This window comes from Gymnogyps californianus, chromosome 1 (assembly GCF_018139145.2).
Source record: "Gymnogyps californianus isolate 813 chromosome 1, ASM1813914v2, whole genome shotgun sequence".
NCBI lineage: Eukaryota > Metazoa > Chordata > Aves > Accipitriformes > Cathartidae > Gymnogyps > Gymnogyps californianus.
In genome coordinates this window covers 215808329-215823742 of record NC_059471.1, presented here as the reverse complement: position 1 = coordinate 215823742, position 15414 = coordinate 215808329, and the positions used below count along the sequence as shown (strand labels likewise).

Sequence of the window (15414 nt, the reverse complement as noted above, 5' to 3'; positions counted from 1 at the left end):
TAGGGGTAAGCAGGGGGTCAGAGTTCCCACCATAGTCAATGTGGACGTGAATCAGTTGCACAAACACAGTCTGCTAGTACAATCTGAGGAACGCTGGAGCATCCGACCTGCCCACACAGAGCTGGCAGATGTGACATGAAGCCTTTAGGAGCAGCTGAAGGTGAGACAAGATGCTCTGGGGCATCTCAAATGGATGGTGTGAGGGTAATCAAATGAGCCCAACTGTCTCTTGAAACAGCCTCTCTGGCCAGCCTGGCTGAGAAGGAGATGTTGAGTGACCCCACAGTGTTTTAAGCTTTGCTGACAGAAGGTCAAGGAAGAGGGCAGGTTGTACTTCATGCTTCCCGGCAGCATGACATGGACAAAGTCAATGTCCAGAAAAAAAACAAGACTCCACTGACTCCAGCGGAGTAAGGCTCTTCTGTTTGCCTGGCTGACTTTGCATCATGAAGGAAGTCCCCACAGAGCAAACAAAGCCCTGTACTGTTGTCAGCTTTCTCCCTTTGAAGGCTCAAGGAGGAGGCAGGATGAAGCCTGGACTAAATGAAGCTTGGAACTGTCCTATTAAGTGATAAAGAGAGAATGAGGGCAAGGCTGGGGGGAAGGATCTGCAACATAATGGTCTTCTTTAGAAGGTTTCCTATTGAATGTGTTTGACTGGGCCAAAGGAAGAGCTGGGGCAAAGGTACAAAAGGGAGATAAGAGAATAGGAAAACCATAGAGAGAGGGAGCAGAGAAAGGGAAAGAAGGCAAGGGAGGGAAATCACGCCTCCAGTCTAAAGCGATTTTTTTCTGCTGTCTTAGGACGCCTTTGCCGTAACGATGGGCACCATTTTCAGGGTCACAGGGCAGGCAGCATAACAGATCTGAGCCTTGATGATGAGGGCTACATCCTTACCAACTGCCTCCTGCCTTAAGCATTTCTCAGTCACCATGCCTTTGTTAACATGAGTACCCTTTCAGGGTGGCTAGGGCCTTATTCTGCAAATAAGAAAAGTAAAGAGGAAAGTGAGACAGGGAAGAGAAAGGGAAATGCAAAGGAGGAAAATCCAGCTTCCATGGTTGCAGTTTAATATGAAACATTAGGTGGATTATTTTCCTAGAAAGCAAGAAAGGCTTTTTCAGTTGTATTCAGTTAAGAATCAAAAAATGTGGGTGCTATGGACAAGCCCTAAACCAATGTCCATGTGTGAAGGTTTTGTGAAAGCAAAGGCTGGATAGACTCTGGTTTTCCCAGATGCCATTGAAAGGAGCCCCTCTTACTCTGTTTCAATCTATCTTCCTGCCATCCATCAGGCCCTAAAGTACTGACTCAGCTGGACTACTGGAGTGCCAGGCTCATCCTGATGTTTCCAAGGTGGAGGCCTCCACTGCACTTGAATTTATCTGGGGCTCGTAATTTTGAGCCCACCTGAACCACCTGAAGCTGTGAAACCAAACCCAGAGACAGCCAGAAAGAGCAGCTACATCTGAAAGTTCAGCTTTGAGGCCTTGAAAATTATAGGGGGCTGGATGAAATCTTTTTTGAATCTTTTCGGATTCTCAAACCATGGGAAAGATTCAGAAATTTTGCACAGATTCATAGCATTTGGTATTGGGAAAGTGATGGATGACCAACTACAGCAGAAGGATCTGACCATGTGGTAGTATGATGTTCTGAAGGTCCATCCACATTTCTCTGTCATACTTTGACCCCAACCCTGCGTCTACAGTCTCTTTATGAAGTGCAAAGCACTCACTCTCCACCCTACAGCTCCAGAAGGGACTTACTTCTAATTCTGCTGGCATTTCCTCCAACAGCTCCCAAAGCTCAAACAGATCTTTGCAATATTCGTTCATGAAATATTCCAACTGTCTGGTGCAATCATAAGTGGCTCTTGGAAAGTCTTTTTCTGAGCCATTAGCATGGAAGTAATCTCAAGTGACTGGATATACATTGCAGCTAATGGTAGGTCTGGAGCGGTTGGTAAGAGCATGCATATTCTGGCGAGGAGCCAGGGCAGTATCTGTGCAGGCAAAGGAGGAGAAAAAACACGTGTACTCACACTTGCACAGGCACACATATGCACCCAGCACAGAGCTTCCCATAACCTGTACTTATTTACTAGCTGTTGCATTTACATTACCACTCAGTGAAATTAAAGGACTTACAGACTCGCTGAGCCACAAAACCTCCTGTAAGAGTGACAAGCATTAGACTGATATGAGCGGAGGGCGTAAATTGCGATGCAGTGTCGCAGCTCTGGGTCTTCAAGAGAAAGCTGAGGCTTCCTGGCAGCTTTTGTTTCCCTGCCTGTATTTTCCTTTCCAAAATTGACAGGTCTCGTTCCACATTTTTGCACCTGTGATAGAAACAGGCTCCTTCTCTTTTCGCTGTGAAAGCAGCATGGTAACACCTTCTTCTTGTACGTATCTGTGGGAGTGTGAGGAGTGGGGGTTAAAAAATCACCCACATGCTCCTGGGAGAATCCCAGGCCCTCCTGTTTTAAGGAAATAAGTGGGTTTTGAAGCTGGCCTTTACAAATTAAAAATCGCACAGGGAGGGGTTGAGAGGTGCTGCGCTGTTTTCACACCAGGACGTTTCCTGTTGATGCTTTTTGAGTCATAGCAAGAATTTTTAAAAATCTCGTGCTTTAGACAGAGCTGGAAGGAGGATGATAATGTTTCCACTGAGTTTTTTGTGACTTCTGCAGTGAAACTTTCGTCTCAAACTTACCCCTAGTTCTAAAGAAAAGGACTTTTCTAGCAAGATGTTCCTTTTCACCACTATACCTTCTTTTATTCAGGGTAATGACATTAGTTACATGAGAAAAAAAGTCCTCTTTTGACCTGCTATGAGATGTACTGCTTATGCTAGCAAGCTCTTTCAAGCATAGGTGAGCCCTAATTAGCCACAGACCTGGCTTACTACACACCTACCTTACTAGAACAAGTAAAAACCATTTGATGGCAAGTTTAATACCACAAAACAGAACCAAAATATTCCACGGGGAGCTCAATTCTCTTACAAAGTGTGTCTAATACATACGGAAATAAAATAAAATATGGGAATTTTAGTTTATCTTTCTTTTTTCATTTTGAGTACATATTAGATTGCATTTGGTATAGTGATATATTCTAGCCTTCCAGCATCATTCATATAGTGTTTTATCAGGAGAGGATTAACTGATGTCAGCAAAACAGGTATTTCAAACAGAAAACTTTGCTTGAATAGATATTTATGAATGATTCAGAATAAAAATATTTTGGAATTGCCATTTTTGGAAAATAGTTCAAGTTTTTAATGTTGAGTCCCCAGCTGAGACAATCAGTTTCTCCTGGAACAGAAATTTCATTTTCATTTTCATTTTTTAAGATACTTTCCTCATTTCCTGGAAAAGAATCACAAATGCCTCTCTCATTCTTTTTCTTTTTATCCATTTTCTACTTGTCTATCAATCTCATCACCACAGACCATCCAAAGGTCAAATCTACAGCCAACCCAGACAGTCATTTCACCTGTCAGATTTATGAATGTTGTGCTATTTTCTTTTTAGGACTTAAGTATCTTGTTGACTTTTGGAGTAGGAATAAGCCTGCCATGGTTTTGATTTTGTTGGCTCAAGTGGTATTTGTCTGTTTTTTGGACCTGAGACCGGGCTGCTGCAGGGATCTTGTGCTGCAGAGGTTGTGTCTACGCTACACAACCCTACAGGTCCAAGCGCTTGTCTGTGATCATCTGTGCTATTAATTTGTTAACCTCTGGTGGTTCCCTGCATAGTCAGAGCAAAGACACACTCATTCAGGAGGTGGTTCACGGCACCTAAAATTAAATATCCTAAAATAAAATAACCCAAAATAAAATATCCCCTAAAGATGCCAGGGTCTCTCTCCTTTTATTAAAGATGGACCTTCTAAAAATTGGCCTCTGGGTGGAAATTAGGCTAACCCTGGTGCCAGACTCAGTGCTGGGAAGTGGTCAAGAACAGCCCTGCTGGTGCCAGTGCGTCGACTTTCCCTGCCAGTCCGACTGCTACGCAAGGGTCTAGCTGCCAGCCCTAGAATCCCAGTTGGCAGAGCCATCGGCCGGCAGGTACGGACCTCAGACAGGGAATTCCCCCTTCCTCACTGCAGAGAAAGCCTTGCCAATGCTGGCAGATGGCAGCCATGGCATCCTGAATGGGCAGCAGGGAATACCCTTTGAAAGCAACGTTTGAAGTCCCTTTCAACTAGCCAGTTGCACGGCAAAGCATTTGGGCACGGTGAATAATTGGAAGGGCAGAACTGAGACAATTAAAGGCCAGCCCCACGATTTCTGTGTTGTTTCAATGTTGAGGAGACAACTCCAATGCTAATTTCCACCTAGCTCTGAACAAGGGTAATGGATGTTAGGCAGAATGCTTTGCCACGTACACACCTCCTTTGCATGGGCCAGAAATATTGCACAGAGACAGACAGCTCTGGGCGTAGGGTGAGGCTCTGCAACGGGAGGGAGAGGTGAGCTTTGGAGTTTGGGTGGTGCTTTGGCTCTGCTGCGCAACACAGCCACTGCTGCACAGCGATCCTACCCCTGCTAGGGTCTGGTGAAGGTCCAGACTGGGATGCAAACATCATGCCACCAGCCACCAGGATGGCTGGGATAGCTACTCATCTCATGCTGGGGCTCAGGGGCTTCCCACCCCACAAATAAGCTGCCCATGCTCCTATGCCTGCCCTTCCCCTGGCCCCAGCTCTCCCATGAGGGCAGCTGGAGCTCTTTCAGAAATACGTGTTGGCATACAGCAAGTGCTGCTGCTGTCTCAGTCACCGTCTACCTACTCTGTACCTAATCTGACACGCTGTTTCTGTTGTGTCTCGGCTGTATTTTTCAGGTGGACATTTTCAGCTGACCAATACCTACCTCCAGAACAGATCAAAAACTCCATGTGCTCTGGGCCGGGAATTTAGGATTTTAAGTGACTGGCTGAAGCCATTTGTGTCCTTTTCTTGTTCTTTCTCCCATTTCTTTACACCGCGCCCCTCTCCTGCCTTTCCATGGCTCATGTCTATAAAGTGCAGAGCTCAGCTGCACCACCAGAAATCCCTGCTCCTACCTAGAAATCATCTCCTACTCATCTCTGAATGTTTTGCAAGTAGTTAAAAGAGAGTAAATGAGATCTGGGGCAGAATTTTGTGTACTCTGAGGTTGGGGCATGTGTCATATATATTTGCAGGGGACCTGGACCAAGTGATGTATCTGGAGTAGGCTTGTTCCCTCAATTGTTCAGCATTCATAATTATGAGTGTGTCTAGTGGTCAAAAAGAGACCTGATATTGCCTCTTCTTTCACCTGAGAGGATGCTGATGTCTTTACATAGGTGGTTTGATTATTCTCCTTTTTCTTGCCTTATTTCTCCAGATCAATCCAGTGACGGGCCCTCGTGAAGGAGGGACCAAAGTGACCATCCGTGGGGAGAATCTGGGGCTGGAGTTCAGAGATATTGCGTCTCACGTCAAAGTGGCTGGAGTGGAGTGCAAACCGCTGGTGGAAGGGTACATCCCAGCAGAGCAGTAAGTTGGATGTGTGGCAGACAGTGGGCCACAGCACACCTAGTAACAGTCATTGCTACCTGTAGGCTCTTCTAAGGAATCCATTCCAACCAACCTTGGAAGTGAGGAATGGAAGATGCCATTCCTCGCTTACAGCTCAGGAGCTAATAATCCCTTTATTTGGATTGGATATTTCAATAGTCCTCATGGCATATGCCCTGAAGTTATCCTCTGCTTTTCACATAACAGCCACCACAAGGGTGTTCAATTCCAGTTTGGGGTGCAGCAGTCCCAAGAAGGAGCTTAACACGTGCAGGAGTGATCATTAAGCCTTACAGTTGCAAAGCTGTCCACAATGCAAGGCTAGAGGATAGAAGGACCCCTGGGGTCAGACCTCAGCCCAGCATTTGTCTGTATATTTAAGTGAAGCTATGCTGATTTACACCAGCTAAGTATTTGTCCCACCAAGTGCCAACAGCCAAAAGCCACCACTCTTTAAAGAAAAACTTAGTCCACTATTTGCATCCTGGATTGGAAAGAAGAAGATGGGTTAAGTCTACAGTCCTTTCCCCAGCAGTGTGGGCTGTTTGCTCCAATTCCATCTTACCCAGACCACGAAACCATCCCTCAAACCTTGCTTCTCGTTCTTCTCCACAGGATTGTATGTGAGATGGGGGAGGCCAAGCCCAGCCAGCATGCCGGATTCGTGGAAATCTGCGTGGCTGAGTGCAAACCAGAGTTCATGGCCAGGTCTTCACAGCTTTACTACTTTATGGTAAGCTCCTGCGAGAAGTTCTCCTTAGCCCTGAGGGTCCTTGGGCCCTGGTCCCCTTTGCTGCATCTATCCATTTTCCTTGACCATATTCAGCCTCTGAGCTCTTCACTGCCGTTCTGTATGCACCAAGTTGTTCCTTCCATTTCCTTTCAAAATCTTGTCATGAGCAAAAATAGCTTGCCTAATTAATGTTTTAACAATCTAATAATAGTCCAAATTATTAGTCCAGTTACAGTTACATACAGCCATGGTCCAAATTAGTACAGAAAATCCTCATTAATAGTTAAAAATACTATACAGGAAAGAAAAAAGAAGGAGGAAAGAAAAAAGAAAGAGGAAAAAAAAAAGAAAAAGGAAAAAATCTTCCCTAATATCTTACTTTTCCCTGGTCTGGTGCTCAACCTACCAGCATCCCTTCAGGCCCCACAGCTGAAGGCACCAGTGTCCTCCAGGAGAAACATGGGGCTTGCCACCAGTCATTACCACCCTGAGGTCTTCAGCAGGAGGAGTGTGATGTTCATGGTGGGGTTTCTTCCTCCTCACTCTTGGGTGTCCCCAGAAGTGTCTTTATCCCCCCTCTCCCCATCACCTCCTCCCTTCTCCCTGGTCCCCAGCGCCAGTGGCAGAGCTGCCCAGCGCCCAGCCCAGGCACACAAAGGGCTGGTGTTTGCTGGGCAGTGGCTGCCCGGGGCGGCAGCCCTTGGCCATGCAGGGTGTCCCCAGCGCTGAGCTCAGGCAGGTTGGGCACGAGCCTGTTGGCCAAGGGACTCTTGTGGTCACAGGGACACCCATCTCAGGGCACAGCAAGCCCAGAGACGTCCTGAGACCCTGCGGTGTTGGGTCAGTGCAAAGCCCATGGCCTTCTGCTAGCAAGGATAAAAATTCCCATTTAATTGGCCACAGGCAGTCACCATAGCAGTGGCAGGTGTTTCTGCAGGATGTAGCATTCAAGAAGTGTTTGCGTTAGGTGGTGTTTCTGGGTGTCCAGGAGAAGCAGTGCTGCACCCCAGCAGTAGATCAGGAGGGACCAGTTCACCAGCCAGGCTGCAGGTGAGCTGTAGAGTATGGCTGGGGCTCAGTGCAAGTAGGAACTGTTTTAGATGCTTCATGGTGAAACGATAGATAACAACAACCTTGAACTTCAGTTAGCTTTTAAGAGTGGGTGGTTTGGAAAGAGGACTTAGCCATGAGGAATTTGGAGATGGAGTCAAAAGTCCCTAGGCGTGGTGAGCAGTGGGATCACATGACAACTTCCACTCAATATGTGCTGATGGCAATCAGAGAGCAGCCACACTCCTCTTTTTAGAGGGACTGCTGAGGCTGGCAAATTGGCTTGCTACATCATCAGTCTGGGACATCAGCTTGCAAAGCAGTCAGATAGGCTCTGGACCTGATTCTGCACTACTACGGGTGCAAGTTCAGCCTGAGATTGTTGCTTTGCTGTGGTGAAAGCCTCATGGAAGAGGGGAGCAGAGCCCAACGCATGGTGTATACTCGACTTGGTTTTCTGCTCCTCTGTGACGATGTTCCTTGGCCAAGAGACCTGCTTATTGCTCTAAGACCCCTTGCTGGGGACATGCAAGCATTGCCTGGCCTTGATCTGTGCAGATCTGTGCAGGTTTGAGATGAGAGGGTCTCTTTGTTCCCATCAAAAGCTCTCAACTCCTTCAAGGGAATGGGTCTTTTCTGAAATTATTCACATGCCCAAGCATTATTTTATGGTGAAGGGAACTGGCAATGAGTGCAAATATCTTAGATCTCCCCCTTGAGCTACAGAAATTTCTCTGTTCTCTGTATTTTCTGATGTCACTCAGGTGCTACGGTGGTGGGGGCAGAAAAACACCTTGAGAGATAGCCCCCACTAGGCAGACAGAAGGGCTCTTTCCAGGACATTACACTTCAGCGTGCCACCTTTGCTACTCTTGGAATTACTGTCCGATTTTGATCATCCGTGTCCATCTGTGACAGCTTTTCCCTTCACTTGCTGGCTTTCCGGCTGCCAGCTATCCCAGCCGTGCATGAGTTGAAGTCAACAGGGTTTTCTCTGCTGAATACCTCGATACCTTTGTGTTAGACAGAAAAAAATGCAGAGCTTTCCAGCCTGCCCATCATATGCCCTCTCCCATGTCCATTGCTTTCATAGCGGGAGCTGTGTTTGTTGGCGTGGCTTGGCTTCCTCTGATACTTCTGCTGGGATGGTAGAGATGTTATTGCAGGCATTACAACATGCCTTGGCATCCTGCAATGGTGGGTGGCAGCTTTAAGGGAAGGAAGATGTTTGAAAACTAAGGAAGGGCATCGCATGGGAGATAAAGGTCGCTTTCTGACGCATAGTAAATCCTCTGGAAAATTGCTTTTCAAAAGGTTTGAAGCAAAACAGGGTGAAATTCGGCCAATAGGTTCAGGCTTCCCTCTCCTGCAAGAACTGGAAGAGATGATATTTTGAACTCAACAGAGTATTTAATTTCAGTGTTTTAAAAAAGAGGTAGCTTAGTTTCGAGATGCTAGAACAGTTCTCCACATTTCTAATCAGAACCTTTAAATTAAAAATGCTGTTAGTTTGTTTTAAACTCATCTGTGATCAAAAATGCAAATTGCATTAGAGAGTACAATAAGCCAAAAGGGAAACAAAGCATTTGGTTGCAGGCTGAAATGAAATTTATGATGATCTAAATGAAAAATAATTTTTTTAAAGTTATTAATTTTGTTGCTATGATTATTGCCATGGTCTTCTAATAATAAAAAAAAAAATTACCCTTCATTTTTCAATTCAGATGCTGAAGCAAGTTTGCCTTTATTCTAGCTTTGGATGAGAATATTACACATGGCTCAGTGCAGGTGATGTGGGCTACTCTGATTGCATCTCTTCTGGGTCTGCTCCTAAAATCCTTGTCCCAGGAGAGCATTTGCAACAGGTCTCCCTTCTATCTTTCCCCTCCTGCTGCTACAGTTGAACCTATAGAAAGAAAACCCAGGTGCACAAGCTGTGTGTGAGTCACATCTTGCTCTGCCCTTGTCCCCGGGAGGAATGAAGTGGGAACAAAGGTCTTGACATGCACCATGAGGTCGGTTTAGACACAGCTCTGATGGCAGCTTCCCTGTGGACTGCCTGTGTGGAGGAGGTACTGGAGGAAAGTAAAGGGTTGGGGAGCAGAGGAAAGTGGGCAAACTCCTAGAAAAGTACAGAAGATTTCCTATCTTCTTTCCCTCATTGTCACTGTCCGCTGCAGCCTATTACAGATCCACTAGACCCCCTTGCATTTTCCATCACCTTTCACCAGCAAGGAAATGGTAAATAGTCTGGAGGCTGAGTTTTACTGCAAACATGCTGTGCAATATTTATGAAGGCCACTGTGAATAATTAATGGTTTATTGCAACTTTGAAAGCTTAGCCACAAACCCTTTTGTACGATCGGCACCAGACACAGCAACGCTTTGCCAAGGAGCGTTGCTGATGTGGTTCTAGTCTGCGAGGATCCTCAAAAGGGCATGGCTAGTTTATCTACCCCTGAGGAGAGGGCAGGAAACCCTTCCAGGAGTGGGACAAGGGCTTTGGGTCTTGAACTCAAATGTTCCTCTATGGTTTGTAAAGCAGATACTATTGCAGTGCTGTTGTGCAGGCTATGTGCACCACGTTGGCCGTTCTTAACCCATTTTCTCCCAGGTGGGAGGTCACGTCCCAGCAGCAGCCATCACGGTCAGTAGTAATTTGCGCTGGTGGGGGTGACAATCAATAAGGGATTAAAGATGAGTTGTCATCAGAGCTTGAGGTGGTACCCTAAAAATAGAGGAGCACTACATACTGAAGTGCATCTTTTGCATCTACATACTCTTCCTGCCTCTTTTATCCCAATAATAGCTGTTAGAGGATATTCCCAGAAAAGTATAAAAACAGTTTCCAAAACATCATGTCAGAAACAGTCAAGTTTAAACACAAGAAGTGTCCAGCTCTGACAACAGATTTTTCTACAGAGCTGTATGTCTGATTTTCATGTTCAGCCCTTTCTCCAAGCGGTAGCTGCATTTTGAACAAAAGCAAAGTGGAAACCTTGCCGCTGTTTTTCAAAATGATTAGCCGGAGGGGGACAGGGACAGAGAGGGCTCTGTGTGTGTTAAAGAGGGAGCTGTGGTGTGTGTCAGGTGGTTTTATAAACATGGATTAATGGTCTCCAAAGCTCAATAAGGTGACTGCGTGATGTACCTGCTCGTTCAGAGGAGCTGAGGAGAGCTTCAAGCATTTGTGTCATCATTCTTAAAGAAAGGGGAAAAAAATAATCTTCATTTAAATGCATATAGTAGCTTTTCACTTGGGACTGAATGGAAAGTTTTTCTATTAAAATGCAAATGAAAGAATAAACTGTAACTCCAAATTTCTCCCTGAAAATGGATGTCTCCTCTCTGCATTGTGGTAACAGGGTGATCTGTGCCTTCAGAGTGCAAGTATTTTATCTTCATTTTGGGAAGAACGGAAAGCAGGAGGGTAAGAAAAAGAGGTTTGAGATTTGAGGCCTCTAAAGGAATTGTGCCCTTTTTTGATATATTAACACAGCACCATGTTATGTTTGGAAAAGAGGCTCGGAAAATCAGCAGAAAAAGGAAAAAGGTGTTCATATGGACAGTGCTCCTTTTGTGGCTGTAGTATTTCAGAGTACATCTCAACATGAGCACTGCCATGCTGTAGCGGTGCAGGACACTCATGCAGTACTAGACTGTCTCAGCATCCAAGTCTGATAAGAAAAAGAGAAAGATTTGGAGTCATGCGGTGGGCATGTGGGAGAGGCAAGACACGAGCTCAGATGCTCTGCTGAACCACAGCTCTCCTCCTTCCCAGGGAAAAAGCCCGTGAGCACAGGGGGAATTTTTAGGCATCTCTCTGGGACTATACAGCAGGTTCTGTTCTCTTCTCAGATCAATAGGGTTTAGAGTAATCTTTTCAAGACCCGATCATTTTCATCACTTGTGAGCTCCATAGTTTGGAGGTGGAGAGTCCCCATTAAGATCCAATCAGCCAGTTCAAGACCCAGTTTATCTTGCAGAGGTGGTGTTGCATGATGGCAAAAAGACACCTGAGCTGTGTCGAACAAGCAGTGGAGATGGGAGATCATGGCTCCAGCTGCTCCAGGCCTGGAACTGACTTTGCAAGCAGAGTGTTTCTGAGCGGTTACAAGGGCAGGCCTGATTTTGCAGGGGTGAGGAGAACAGACTGGGGTTGGGTCTGAACTCATCCCACCAAACTTGGCATTCAGGCAGGGTATCTATGTTAGGACTGGTGTCATCCTAGGCTCCTCTATTGGCCAAAAGATATGGTCATCTTCTGAAGTCCAGCTAACACGTGATTAACCCCTGGAGATGCTTACCTCTCTCCGTCCCTAAAATGAGAGAGGGAAAGTACCTATACTCCTCTGCTGTGTTTTCAACATGACCCTTTGCCTTCACAGACTCTGACACTCTCTGATCTCAAGCCGAAGCGAGGACCAGTGTCGGGCGGCACCCAGGTGACAATTACGGGGAACAACCTCAATGCAGGCAGCAATGTCATCGTGACCTTTGGGCGACAACCCTGCCTCTTCTACAGGTACAGATGAGTCCTTCCTACTGGACATGCCTGAGTCTGAAAGATGTGAGCAATTATAGTCAAGAGACTTCTTCTGCAGCCCGGACACCCTGTCCCTCAAGTGCCTCTTTTGCCTGTGGCCATGTCTATTCAGCGACGGGACTTTTGCATTCTGTACCATGTGCAACCTTACTGTGCATGTTTTGGGGTGGGAGAATAGGATTTATTTCATTGTTTTGACTGGTATTTGATGTGCTTTTTTCCGTGGCCCCTTGTCAAATTTCACTACAATTCTCCACGGTCCTATGCTTTGCTACTTGCTCTGGGAGTATGTCATTTAAAAGATTCATTTTCATGTCCCTGCTTTAGCAGAGGTGACAAAGAAAATCTGACAACATCGATTCTAAGTATTAAACCACCTCCCTTTTATCCCAGAATAGTCCTGTAGTGCTAAGAAATGGACGATTTGCAACATTTTAGCTCTGGGTTGGCTCCTGTTCAATTGCCGTTCAGAGAGGCTTAATGTCAGTGTTACCTGCCGAATGTTCCCTGATCCCTGTGAGAATGAGCCTGAATCCCGTTCCCAGGGGCTCCCGCAGCTCAAAACCACCCAGCGCAACACATTTTGCTGCCAGTGTTGGTGGAGGCTGAAGATAAAGTTGGCACATTTCTCCCAGCCTGTCCTTGGCAGAGGAAGGGCTCATTCACAGGAGACCTGGGACCACTGTCTTGGGGCAATGCCTTTCCCTCTCCTGGCTGTGGGGATCCTGTTTAGCTGCCTGTCATGACTGCGGTGTGATTCAGCATATATAATTCAGGAGGATGAAGTCACAGCTTGTGATTTAAAAGGCCAAGTGGGAACTTGGAGATCCTTACTGAAGAGACTGGGGAGTTTTAGGAGTGATTGAGCGTGGTCTTTCAGGGGAATTTAGAGAGCACCTGGAGGGTGCAGTCAGTGAAGGTGAGTGCCGTGTTGCAAGGGAAGGATGCACCCTGCTTTATCCTTTCTAGGGGTATAAGATGAGGCTGCATCACAAATCACAGGACTGGCGAGATTGAGGGTGTTTGGAGCCTGGATTTTTGGCTCTTTATGGAAGGTAAGGGCCACTGCAAAATTCAGACCTGGAGCTGGTTTTGAGCCCTGCCCAAAAGGAAAGGTTTATGCAGAATCCTCTTTGAGTATAATCATAAAATGCTTCCCACTATATTAGCACCTTCCATGCAAATGTCCCAGGCACTCTGCAAACTGCACTTAAACAAGGCTTACAGTCCTAATGCAAAGTAAACTTTATTATCCCAGACTGGAAAGCTGAGGTGCAAACACCCCTTTTTATGAGCTGCTGCTGCATATGTCTGCAGGCAGGAAGGAAACGGCCATCAAGTATTTAATCACACAGAAATACTTCTGGAGAGAGGTCTGTTTTGGACTTCCCTTGGGATTCAGTTTTCACTCTGAGACCTGAGAAATGATGGCTCTTGTGGTTTTATTTAAACTAGAGAAAAGGCAATGTTACTTCCTCAGATAAATGTGCCACACTATTCACAGCATATTCCTGTAGCAGTGCGTTTCGCCACTCCACAGTGCATAGGTTAAGGTCACAGGACATAAAAGTAAGTAGCTGGGCTCTTTTTGGCACCATTTGTTTTGCTGCTGGTAGCACCTGGTTTATATTTACTTGCTTCTGATCACAGGAGATCCACCAAACACATTGTCTGTAACACCACTGCCTCAGATGAAGGCTTTGAGAAGGTGAAGGTGTCCGTGAGAGTGGACAAGGCCAAGATACATCAGGAGTTGCAGTATGAATATGTAGAGGATCCAACCATCCTGAGGATCGAGCCTGAGTGGAGCATCTTCAGGTAAGCATCCCACAGACACCCTCTACCACCACCCATGGTTTTCTAATGCAGCACTGGTGTGTTCATATTGGTCCTTGATACAGAAAAGTGCTTTCCAAGCATTGTGTTCACTAGGAAATTGATTTGTACAGAGCTGCTTCCCAGAGCCCAGGACAATGAGGTCTGGCGGACTTGCCTCCTGGGAAGACTAAAAGGCCAGTGGGGCATTGTGCATTCCTTGTAACACCTTGGATGCGCAATCTGTGTCTGTGCTCATGTGTACCCGGGGCAAAATTTCCACAGAGACTAGTGAGGGATGGGCAGGAACAGGGTCCTTTCTCCAAACAAACTCCACGTAGTCCAAACTTAAATGATCCTGCACCCCGCCTTCACTAGCAGAGCAAAGCTTCCTGGCTTAATGCAGCAAAATCCAGCTGCCAATTCTCACCAGAAGCTTGCCTTGGAGACTTCATGCTTTAATTACAAAGGTAGGTGCAGCAAGTCTCCAACCTAGTGATGAAGCTTTCTCCCTCTTTACTGCAGCCCAGGGTTTATCTATCTATCTCCAGCACCAGGATGCTCCCTGTCTGAGTAATATTACAGACCACTGGGGCTGGTTAAACTACACAGTTGTATCCCTAAAAGCTGTAATTCCTAGTGCTTCTGGTCATGACTGGGTTTCAGACCCCATTGGGCTGGGTCCACAGCTTGGCATGACAGCAGGACCAGTCACTGATCTCTTAAATCCAGGCATAAATGTCATAACTGTGCTTAGAGAAGTGAATCTCCCTTGGGTTTGAAAGCAGCAATTCCTGCCTTTCCCACAGCCTTCATGGACTTGCTGGCTTAGGACTAAGCATTTCTTGTTTGGCTGTCATGCCTGAAAGCCCCAGGGCTGTCTCCCAAGATGAAACACAAAGGGATCCCTGGTCCCTGCCCTATCAAACAGCCTTCCTCCTCGTTAGGCATCCCTTTTTCTCTTTACCCTATTGATGCTGCTTCAGTGAATTCAGAGGGTTCACATGAAGGTGTCTGAGAGGAACATTTGCCCTGGTTGTGGAAGGCATCAAAGCGATACCCAAATGCTCTTAGAAGCCTGCAGGAATGGCCTTGGGAAGAGAGAAATTGGTCATTAAATGCACTGGCATTTCCTTGAAAAGATACAAAATAAGAAATCTTAGTCTCCCCTCATTCATCCACGGCAGCTCTCTGCTTCCCTGTCAAACCGGACTGATTGGAGTATCTGGGGATTAGGAGCAGGGCTTGTAAATCCCCCCAGTTCAGCTCCCATCCAGAAGATGTTTTCACAAATCAATTAGTGCCTTTAATTACCATGAGGGAATTTACCGATTTAGCTGGATTGAATCTTTGTACGTTGGGCTTGAAGCTTTAGTGTCTGGATTTTCCATTTGGGGGTTTTATTTTCAGTCAGAGTTCAGGTTATCAGTGAAATGAGAAATCGCTTTACTCCTTTCCTTATTGAAGTGAGTTCAGTGCCAGTTAAAACGTGCAAGATTGACAGCCTAGGAGAGTGAATTCCCCTATTACCCCCAGGAAAGTTGCAGCACGGGGACCTTCCTCCGCCTGGCCTCAGGTCTGGCTGGGAGGTGAGAGGAGAAGTTCTTCAGAGCCCGTTTGCTTGCTGGTTTCTCTGCTGAAGCTGCCAGCGAGAGACAAAGAAGCAGCCAAGGAGATGCTTCAGGTGTATTGGCAAAGCTTTGCCCAGCCCGGGGTTGCA

At 46.3% G+C, this 15414-nt stretch overlaps 1 protein-coding gene across 1 annotated transcript in view; it reads left to right on the top strand.

Moving 5' to 3' along the window:
* PLXNA4 (plexin A4) overlaps nucleotides 1–15414 on the top strand; it is a 456388-nt gene that overhangs the window by 379417 nt on the left and 61557 nt on the right. Inside the window, exons 13-16 of the mRNA XM_050892199.1 lie at nucleotides 5378–5529; nucleotides 6166–6283; nucleotides 11722–11858; nucleotides 13530–13697. Coding sequence (XP_050748156.1) covers nucleotides 5378–5529; nucleotides 6166–6283; nucleotides 11722–11858; nucleotides 13530–13697 — 575 coding nt within the window. The remainder of the gene's footprint in view (nucleotides 1–5377; nucleotides 5530–6165; nucleotides 6284–11721; nucleotides 11859–13529; nucleotides 13698–15414) is intronic.